The 11,395-nt window shown below is 38.5% G+C and overlaps 1 protein-coding gene across 1 annotated transcript; it reads right to left on the bottom strand.

Annotated features, from left to right (window-relative positions):
- Nucleotides 1-7,265: 7,265 nt before the first annotated feature.
- LOC135206303 (cilia- and flagella-associated protein 251-like) lies at nt 7,266-8,921 on the bottom strand. Its single transcript, XM_064237727.1, has 2 exons — nt 8,546-8,921; nt 7,266-7,453 (listed from the first exon to the last, which is right to left on the bottom strand). The coding sequence occupies exons 1-2, from the start codon at nt 8,919-8,921 to the stop codon at nt 7,266-7,268; spliced, it is 564 nt and encodes a 187-aa protein (XP_064093797.1).
- Nucleotides 8,922-11,395: the final 2,474 nt, after the last annotated feature.

The following is an 11,395-nucleotide window of genomic DNA, read 5'->3' as shown; positions in this document are numbered from 1 at the left end:
CTTGTTCGATCCTGGGGACGGGGAGACTTTTTTTGGCTGGGGGGCTGGGGGTTAGGGGAAAGGGCCCTGGTTTTGGATTTTGGGGAAGGAGGCCCATATTAAGTTGGTGAGGGAAACAAAAATAAAGTGAACCGTTTTTTTTTTTTTTTTTTTTTTTTTTTGTGGGAGGAAGAGGTGGAGGGGGAAAAAGGGGCTGATTTTGGATTATGGGGAAGGGGGCTTTTGGATTATAGGGAAAAAGGGAGGTGAAACGGGGCTGGTTTTGAATTCTGTGGAAGAGGGGGGTGGGGGTCACCTGCGTTTTGGATTTGGGGACATGGGCGTTGGTTTTTGATTTTTCAGAAAAGAGCCCAGTTGGAAAGCTAGGGAGAGGGGGGAGAGGGGAGGGAAACCATTTTTGGAGCGTGGGGGATTTAGCAATTGGGAGATGAAGTTCTGAGAAGGAGGACAGAGATTTGGGGTTTCCCCTCCCCTGGGGGCTGGGGCGTTTTTTTTTTTTTTTTTTTTTTTTTTTTTTTTTTTGTAGCTGAGATGGCTAAGAGAGACGGAGAGAGAGAGAGAGAGAGAGAGAGAGAGAGAGAGAGAGAGAGAGAGAGATTTTGGATGACTATATTTGGATCCTTTTGGGGAGACAAGGGGTCAGGAAAGAGAGAGAGAGAGAGAGAGAGAGAGAGAGCTGATCAAGTTTTCTCTTATTTAAGAGCACTGCGGATTTAAATGAACAAGGAAACGGGGAGGTTAACTTATTATTGATTTAGCTTTTTACTTCTTTAGTTTTTTCCTGATTATTTGCTCTCTCTCTCTCTCTCTCTCTCTCTCTCTCTCTCTCTCTCTCTCTCTCTCCCCGACTGTATAACAAGTTGCAATGCTTTTTTATCTTTTTCATTCCTCCCACTCTCTCTGTATCTGTATATCTACCTCTATTTATGAATGTATGCATATATGTATGTTATGTATCTTTCATTGCATCGATTTCATTATCACGTTGAATATATTTGATAATGGTAGCCAAGTCATTTTAGTAGCATAATAGTAGTAGTAGTGTGTTCCCATTGACAACGTTTTTGAATGCCTTATGTTATATTGGTGAGGGTTATGTTATTATAATTATATAAGGATTATTATTATTCAGAAGATGAACCGCATTCACTTGGTACAAGCCCATGGGGGCTGTCGACTTCAATGTCATGTTTCCAAAGTATATGGTGTTCATCTACTTAAAAAATAAAAAACTCATTTAGTCTGCTTCGTACGCTTCTACTGCTTAATCAAACCCAGTTAGTAGGCTTCGGACGTTTCTTACAATAGCAGAAGAAATAGTAGTATTAGAAGCAGAAATATTATGTTAGTTCTAGAGGTAGCAGCAGTACGGCTGATAATATCAGTCTACTCCTTTCGGCAACTTCATCACGAAATTCACGAAATAATTGGGAATATTGACAGCCAGACAATTATCCAATTTGACTTTTAATTCCCCAGCGGAAACACCTTGATTAATTTTTATTCTTCCCCCCTCCCCCTCCCTCTCTCTCCCTCGTCCTCTTTGCGTCGCGACTCGGTCATCCATCCCAAAGGGCGCCGCCCTTAATTACAAAATAGAGTTGTCACTTTTTTTTTTGTTTCTTTCCTGGGCGGACACTATAATTCTTATTGTCAATCAGACTGCAGATGTTTTGTTTGTGATGTTCGAGTATTTGATATATTTTTTGACAATATTATTTTCTGTCAGTCTTTCGTTGTTTTATCGTTAGGCCTTTGATTAAAAAGCTGGAGGTTTATATATATATAATCTTTATATATATATATATATATATATATATATATATATAATATATAGGTATATGTATAGTATATAATGTACTGATATATATTTGGGTGTGTGTATGTATGTTTACATATATATATATATATATATATATATTATATATATATATATATGCATATATATGCATATGTACAAGTATGTATGTGTGTATATGGAATAACAGGATCTTATCTGAATAGAACAGTACCAAACGGGGATTACCATCCCGTTTAAATGGGGTCCTGTTATTCTTTGTATAAATGTGCTGTACAATATATACATATATATATATATCTATATATATATATATATATATATATATATTGTGCCAATAAAGGAGAGATTCCTCCACCAGCAGTAATGGGGGATGCATTGAATAAAATACATGAATTAAGGGTTCCATTTAAATATTAGTTGGAGTAAATTGGACGAAAGTTTTTCTCGAAAAATGAGTTGAATCGCATAAAATTTATCTCTTGGAGGATGAAATACGGTTCATTTAAACTTGAGAGAGAGAGAGAGAGAGAGAGAGAGAGAGAGAGAGAGAGAGAGAGGACGTAGTAAAATCTGATAGAGAGAGAGAAGTGGAATTTGGAAAAATAAGTAACACTTAAGATCTGAGAGAGAGGGATGGAGCCTAGTAAAATGAGAGAGAGAGAGAGAGAGAGAGAGAGAGAGAGAGAGAGAGAGAGAGCGTAGTAAAATCTCATAGAGAGAAATAGAATTTGAAAAAAATAAAGTGCCCAGTAATATCAGAGAGAGAGAGAGAGAGAGAGAGAGATTCTGATAGAAAGAGAAATAGAATTTGGAAAAACAATTGTACCTAGTAAAATGAGAGAGAGAGAGAGAGAGAGAGAGAGAGAGAGAGAGAGAGAGAGAGAGAGAGAGAGAACGTAGTAAAATCTGATACAGAGAGAACTAGAATTTGGTAAAATGAGTGCCAGGTAAGATCTGAGAGAGAGGGTGGGTGCCTAGTAAAATGAGAGAGAGAGAGAGAGAGAGAGAGAGAGAGAGAGAGAGAGAGAGCTAGTAAAGTCAACACTATATAATGGTAATTGGGCCAGTAGGTCTACCACTCCCGTCCTGTCACACCTTCCATCTCCCCCTCCTCTCACCCCTCCCCTCTCGTCTTTAGGTCATTCTCCCCCACGACCTTTTGATAAATTATTCCCCGTAAATGGACGACCAAGGTTTCTTTGCCAGTCTTTTAATGAAAGCCTTTTAGCGGAAATTCGTTCGCCTAATTGGTTGTGTTTTATTCAACGGTGTGAAGTGGGTGGAATGACAAGAGAGAGAGAGAGAGAGAGAGAGAGAGAGAGAGAGAGGATCAAATACCAATCGTCCTTTTCTTCTTGAATTGTGATCAAACCTTTTTCTCCTTATTTCTAGGATTATTATTCTTGTCTATTAATCGTTCTCTCTCAGTAGTCATGTTATTAAGGATCGGGTTCCTTAAATGATGCAAGCCGACATATCTTGTATGCAATACTGTAGTACGCAAAATCTGTTAAATGAGTATAAACCTAGTAAGTACCCTTAAGGGGTTAATGCCGTCAATGCACCTCGCGCGGTGCACTGTAGGCATTACTTAAGGTTCTTTGCAGCTTCCCTTTCGGCTCTTAAGATGCAACCCCTTTCATTCCTTTTACTCTACCTCCATTCATACGCTTTCTTCCATCTTCTTTTCCACCTTCTAACAAGTGCTCAGTAGTACAACTGCGAGTTTTTCCTTCTGTTACACCTTCTAAAACCTTTACTCTCGATTTTCCTTTCATCGCTGAATGACCTCACAGGTTCCAGCACTTGGACTTGAGCCTAAATTGTAATATTATCCTCTTGAAAGTAGTTCATCAAATCATGATGATGGCGGCTAACATTCACCTTAAATTGAATTAAAGAAAAAAATACAGAGGCTACAGGGGTGCAATTTGGTATGTGTGATGATTGGAGGGTGGATGATCAGCATACCAATTTGCAGCCCTCTAGCCTCACTAGTTTATAAGGTCTGAGGGGGGACAGGAGAAGTGCGGACAGACAGACAGACAAATAGCCATGTCAATGGTATTTTTGTGCGAAAGATTAAAAGCCATGACCTTTCACATCACGACCAGTTTTGGTCTATTACAAATTTCTATGCATTAATTTTTGAGATGAGGTTGCAAGCCTCACACCTATAAGACGTGTGAAGTTTAAAACCAGTAAAAAAAAATATCAAAAGCCCTAATTGGATAAGTCAGAAAAAATATTCATAAAGGAGAGGAGAGCCATTCACTGAAATTATATCCTCTTCAAAAGACGACGTCTGGGAAAGAGTTGCGTATATGAAAAAGGACAGACAATGCCATCTGAAAATCCTCCTTATGGACAGAGAAAGAAAAATAGAATGGCGTCGGCGGAATCCTTTTTGCATTTTTTCGATATGGTAATGCGAACGGATATGAAAAAAAAAATCCGATACAGAATTTTTTCCTAGTTGGATGTCCAATTTTGTTCTATTTTTTTTTTTTTTTTTTTTTCCGTACTCCGGATAAGTGAGTGAGGGTTTTTTTCGTCTTTTATTGAGGATTTCTTATCGCGTATTGTTTAAATTAATGGGTATGTTAGACGGAAATTTAAATGGACGGTATTTGAAGCCAGTAACACCGTAGGATGTTTAATGCTTTAGCGTTTTCGAGGCTTTGTAGTTGTTTTTGAGAATGGAGGGTTCATCTAGCTTTTGAGTGTAATTTGGCCGTTCTAGTGTTCGTTTTTTTGGGCAGTCTAGTCTTCGGACTTTGGGTCATTCTAGTTTTTGGATTTTGGGACATTCAAGTTTTTTTTTTTTTTTTTTTTTTGGGGGGGGGGGGGGGGGGGAGGGACGGGGAGAGCGCATGCTAGTCTTGGAGTTTGGCATTTTTTAATTTCTTGTTTTAGTTCATTCTATTTTTTGCTTCCATTTAAGGCGTTCTATTTTTTTTTTTTTTTTTTTTGCGTTATCCATGCTAATTTTTTAGTTTTAGGGGATTCTAATTTTTGGGTTTTTGGCGTTTAGTTTTTGGAATTTAGCCATTTTAGAATTGGGACATTGCAGTTTTTTCATTTTAGCTATTTTAGTGTTTTGGGTTTGGGTCATTCTTATTTTTTATTTATTTATTTATTTATTTTTTTTTGCCTTTTAAATTTTTTTTTTTTGACCTTGTTAAAGTTTTGATTTGCGTCATTTTCTTTAGCTTTTAGGGTTTCTAACTTTAATTTTTTAAGTTTATTGAGTCATTTATGAACTTATGGGTTTTTTGGTTTTTGTCCTGGTCCTAGGATTTTTTGGGTTTTGGGACATGGTGGTTTTTCTTTTGAGTGTTGCGGGCATTCTAGTTTTATTGGAGCCTAATTGGTCCATCCAAGATTTTTGATTTTCGGGACATGTAAAGTAAGGGCTAGTATAGGCCATCGTAGTTTTTGGGTTTCTGAACAAGTTCTACTTCGCAACCTTTTATCTTCCTCTATGACAGTTCTGCTAATGAATAACGGTAATAAACAAACATAAGTGAAAGTTTTAGAAACACAAAAAATTAAAAGCCATGAATATTTTATGTTATCGTTGATGAAAAAAAAAAATCTTTAGAATTCATTAATATTTCATCATTGATGGAAAAACGGAAACCAACTACGTCATTCCATCACATTGGTACAGGATAATTTTGGCGGTTAATAATAATAATAATAATAATAAAATTAGGAAAGAGGGTGAGGGCCATGGCACATAAAATTCTCTCTTCGAAATTGCACCAGAGACGAAAGAGGCTTTCCGTCCTCTTCCTGTAGATCGGATTCGTTGAGACTTTTTATTTTTCTCTCTTTTTTTCCTTTTTTTCTTGTCCCTTTCCCCTGTTTTAAAATAGGAGACACAAAAATGAGCAAGAAGACTTGGTTGTTTTCAAGCTGACATTATGCAGATATTGCGACTGCCCAACCCCCCTCCCCCCTCCTTCCCTCTCCCTTCCCTTCTCCCCTTTTCCCGCATCCCCCTTCCTTCCCCTCATTCTTTCTCCTCATCTTCTTCACATTCCCTCCCCCTCCCCTCCCCCTTCATGATTTCCCCTGGCATTCCACCTACCCTTTTCTTTTCCTCCCTCCTCCTCCCTTCCCCTCCCCCCTTCATCCCCCTCCCCTTCCATCCTTTTTCCCGGTTTCCACGGAAAGACCCTTGGCAGCCCACGTGCCCATCCCCCTTCTCCCCCAACCTTCTCCCACCTCCCCTCCCCTTTCCTTCTCCTCCAACCCACTTTTCTTCAAGACAATTGTTCACTTTATTTTTTTTTTCTTTTTTTTCTCCCTATTCCTTATTTCGCCTTATTACATTAGAGCTATTGTGATATTCTGTGATGGGCGTGGAGTTTCCTTTCGCCTGATGAGTTAATTTGTATGACCGAGTGAACTAGCGAGCATTCGTATCATTAGCGACTCTGTAAAGTCTTTATTCTTTTATTTATTTATTTTTTCTTGGAATTACTGTGGGAAATAAAATGTGAAGTGATAAAAGAAAAAGCTCTATTGATTGGAGCGACTTTGTTCGATTCGCACATTTACGAATCGCCTTACATTTGAAAAGACAGTCACAGTAAAATTAGAAATATTCGGAACTTTGAATGAAAAGTAGGATGAGTGTGTAACATTATAATTCTCTCTCTCTCTCTCTCTCTCTCTCTCTCTCTCTCATGTTTTTCAGTATGCAAAATTACTTGTTCAATATCTCGTTATTACTAATAAATGCTTAAGATACATCTCCCAGTTTTTTTTATTTATTTATTTTTTGCACAGAACGTCATCTTCTTGATCACGCCCTGCTTTTTTTTAATTTATTTTCTTTTATTTATTTATTTTATTTTCGCCTGAAATCAAACGGACATACCTGCCGGATATCCCTTGTCATTTTTCAGTTTCCTTGATAGAGTTCAAACATCCATTATATACTCCTTGATCATTGGTTTCCATACCCCCCTCCCCTCACTCTCCCCCACACACCCCTCCCCTACCCTACCCCACCCCCCAACTTCCACCCCTATCCCCACCCCACCCAAGTTTTTACTCGTATACTTTTTTTCCCCCTAAGAATCAAAGAACTTTGCCTGCGTAACATTTTTCTTGCAGGACATCAGCAGTAGCAGCACCAGCTTTACTCGAGTGTACGCTACGCACATATATTATGTTCCTTTCGGTCCACCGGCGTATGGCCGGAGGCCCATCTCCTCCTCCTACCCCTCCCCCTCCTCCTCTTCCTCCTCCTCGGTAGTTTTTGTAGCCCGGTGCTTTGAAGACGGTCCTTTCCATTATAAATTGCCTCGGGAAATTGGGTGGTGTTTGCCCAGGAAAGCCTCCTCCTTCCCCCACCTTCCCCGCCTCGTGTACCTGCGAGGACCCCCCCCCCCCACCCCCCCCCTCCCCTTTAGAATAATTACAGTCCCCTTGGCGTCCCCCTCTGAACCTACCTCCTCCCCCTCTGGATTCCCTCTCCTCGTATTAACCACCCCCTCCCCTCGGATCCTCCTCCACTTTTGTTCCCACTCCCATCCCCCAAGATCCTCCTCCTCTCCTTTCCCTCCACTCCCCATGATCCTCCCCTCTCCCATTCCTTTTGCTCCTCCCCCTTTATCCCCTCCCCTACCCTAGCATCTGTAAAATTTGTATAAGTATGAGGAACAAATCTGGCTGAACTTTCTTTGGTCCCTTAGTTTTCAGTTTCCTAGTTTTAACATTTTATTATTTCATCATATATTTTCTGGTTGATTTTATATATTCCCGTAAGTTTTGCTTCAAATTAATCTTATCCCCCCCTTGTACTCCCCCCTTTCCTCCTAACCCCCCCCCCCCCCCCCCCCCCGTATCTTCGAATCGATCTACTCTTATTTTTTAAAGTATAATTATAGGCCTCCCCATTCCTTTATGCTTTTCATCTTTACACTCCCTTAGGACTTGTGCTGTATAACAAGTGATCAATCCCTACATAACTGTCAATAGCCTTACAGAGAAACAGACATGTATGTCTTTCTACCAACCATGCACTGTTAATATATATATATATATATATATATATATATATAGATATATATATATAATTATATTATATATAGATATATATATATATATATATATGCACATACGTACACTCTCACCTAACCACACTTCTTGCCAACACCTTCCAGTTGTATTTTCTTTTGATTTCTTATTTTTTTACCCTTTGTATTTAGGTAAAAAAATTTATTTTCACCAGTGGCAGTTACCTCTTCCAGTCCTATTACCATTAGCAAATAGTCTTGTTTTTATGTTTTATCTATTGTTAAGTTTTTTCTTTTATATTACATAACGGCCCCCCATTTTTCTTTCATCCGCCTCGCACCCCCTCCATATGTAAAAAAAAAAAAAAGAAAAAAAAAATTGAAATCAGTTTAATCTGTTAAAGTAAATTCACGTATGTGTGGGATTGAGGGTAGGGGTGTAGGTTTATTTACACACACAAACGCATACAAACACACACCCATCCACGCTCCCTATTAAAGTAACGTGTCCCCTTCATTCTCTCTTTCTTTTGTTTTTACTTTTTTTTTTACTTAAGACTCTGATAGTATTATAAGGAAGATATAACTTCCCTCTTTGCGATTTTGTCCTTTCCTTCCCTCGCTTCCTGCGTTCATTTTTTTTCTTTATATTTTCCCCTCTAAGTCTTTATTAGTTCCTTATTTTCTCCTGTCCCTTTTGGACTCTTACGAGGGAGATATGACCTCCTTAATGCCCTCTCCTTCTTCTTCTTTTTCTTCTTCTTCTTCCTTCTTCTCCTTCTACTACTTCTTTTTTTTCCCTTCTTCTTTTTCTTTCCTTGTCCCATCTGTCCCATCTTCTTCTTCTTCTTCCTCCCATGCCCCTCCCTTCCCTTCTTCTTCCTCCATGTCCCTTCCTTCCTTTCTTCTCTTATTCTTTCTCCTTCTTCATCCCATATCCCTTCTTGCCTTTCTTCTTCTTCTTCTTCCCATGTCCCTCCCTTCCCTTCTTCTTCTTCTTCTTCTTCTCCCCATGTCCCTTCCTGCCTTTCTTCTTCTTCCTCCCATGTCCCTCCCTTCCCTTCCTTTTTCTTCCCATGTCCCATCCTGCCTTTCTTCCTCCTCTTATTCTTCTCATGTCCCTGCCTTCCCTTCTTCTTCTCCTCATGTCCCCTCCTGCTTTTCTTTTTCCTCTTCTTCCCTTCTTCTTCTTCTCCTTCCTATATCCCTTCCTGCCTTTCCTCTGCTTCTTCTTTCCATGTCCCTCCCTTCCCTTCTTCATCTCCTTTTCTCTCTCCTTGCTGAAGTTCTAATTCCCTATTAGTCCCTTGGAAGAAGAAGGTCTTCCCCCGACTTCATCTCGCCTCACTCCATTTCCTCGCCCGTAATGAAGGGTTATTCTGGATTCGCTGATCTCCTTCTTTGGACCGGCTGTTTTATTGTTATTGTTGTAGTTATTGTTGTTATTAGCGTAGCTATAGCTGTAGCTGTGTCAGGTTGTTTTCGTTATGTTGTTAGATTTCATTAGTATTATTATGAGTATTCGTCGTAATGCCGGTAGTAGTAGTATAGGTTTCTGAATCGTATATATATTATATATATAGATATATATATATATATATATATATATGTCATATCTATTTTTGATGAGAGATGAGAGAGTAGAGAGAGAGACAAAGAGAGAGAGAGAGAGAGGAGAGAGAGAATTATGTAGGCCTACTACCTGAGTTTCGACTCTTTAAGTGATCCCCAACTCAACATGGCTTGGAATTCCCCAGGCCTAAGGAGAGTAGGAGGTTGTTTACACTATCGTACCGTCGTCGTTCGTTCCCATAATCAAGTTCCCCTTTTCCGCCTGCTCTCTCTCTCTCTCTCTCTCTCTTCCAAGAAGGCTTTCAGATCTTGAATATTTCCCTTTCTCGTAGTTCTTGCTGGGATGTAGATGAAGGCTTTAGGTACTCTCTCTCTCTCTCTCTCTCTCTCTCTCTCTCTCTCTCTAGTTGTTTCATGTAGATTTCGGTATATCCCTGACATCTTGATTTCCTCTTGTTTGGCATTAAGCTGAAAAGGAAATCGTTTATGGTATAAGTAAAATAAATGAATAGTAATATTAACATCAATGAATAATGAGCAACATGAATGACTAATCATGTTAATATTAGCCAAAGTATGCCTCCACAGAATAGAATAACTTCAGTAAAAAAAATATTATGAAAAAGAAGAATGAAATGACAAAGTAATAGTTATGAATGTGGTAACTGAGAGAGAGAGAAAAAAAATCAAAGATAATGATGCCCTGTCCCCTCCTCTTATAAAATTTTGCCTCACCCGACAGGTCACATTTTCACACATTTATTCTGCCAACTTTATTGTGATTTATCATGTTCCTCAGTTCCATAAGTGCATAAAATATTTAAAATGTATTTGTATTCCTTTCCTTTGGTTGGTGGGAATTTGTTTGAATTAGTCTAGCTTTACAAATTAATGCCATATTTTTTTTAGCTATCGTTATAATAAGAGTACTTTTGTTATCTTACTCCTTGTGCATTAAGGCTTTCTTCCTCCAACTCCTACTCCTCCTTCTTTTTCCTATGATTCGGTTTTAATTCTCCCTCTCTACTGTCCCCTCTTATCCGGTATACTTTACGTCGTTCTTTCTTCTATGAATTAGCCTTATTTTTTAGCTATCGTAATAATAAGAGTAATTTCGTTACCTTACTCCTTATGCATTAAGATTTTCTTCCACCTCCTCCTCCTCTTCCTCTTCCTCTTCCTCTTTCTCCTCCTCCTCCTCCACCTCCTTTTTCCTAGGATTCGGTTTTAATTCTCCCTCTCTACTGTCCCCTCTTATCCGGTATACTTTCAGTCGTTCTTTCTTCTTTGAATTCCTCCATTCCTTCGGTTTTCCAGAGATAAATATTGGGCTGTATTTCACGCGTGGAATCTTCTATGCGTTTTGTTTTTAATTTCGTTTTGTCGTTGTTTTATTGTGTTAGATTCTCATTTATGACCTTCAGAGGGCGTCGTTCCCTGTGTGAAATTCTCTCTCTCTCTCTCTCTCTCTCTCTCTCTCTCTCTCTCTCTCTCTCTTAATATCTAGATATCATATATTTTTCTCTCGAAATTCCCCTCTCATCATACAGTACACGTTTCTACATTGCTTTCTCCCGCTTTCTCTTTTTTTTTTTATATATATATACACGCTCTCACCCCGTCTTTTCTTTTTGGCATAATCCTCCCTTTATACCTTCTCCTTCTTTCTTCATCTCTGTGCTTGTTCTGTTTTTCCATACTTATTGAAACAGACTCGTCAATCCCCCTGTTTTTGTTTTATTTTTTTTTAATTCTCTTGGTGTTGCGTTTGCTTTTGCAGCGGAATATTTCCTAAAATGTATGCGTGTGTAAATATTATACATATATATATATATATATATATATATATATATATATATATATTATATATATATGTGTGTGTGTGTGTGTGTGTGTGTGTGTTTGTGTGTGTGTGTGTGTATATATATATGTATGTATATGTGTGTGTGTATTATATATATATGTATGTATATGTGTTTGTGTACTT

Source organism: Macrobrachium nipponense, chromosome 29 (genome assembly GCF_015104395.2).
Source record: "Macrobrachium nipponense isolate FS-2020 chromosome 29, ASM1510439v2, whole genome shotgun sequence".
Classification (NCBI taxonomy): domain Eukaryota; kingdom Metazoa; phylum Arthropoda; class Malacostraca; order Decapoda; family Palaemonidae; genus Macrobrachium; species Macrobrachium nipponense.
This window is presented reverse-complemented; position numbering and strand designations above follow the sequence as displayed.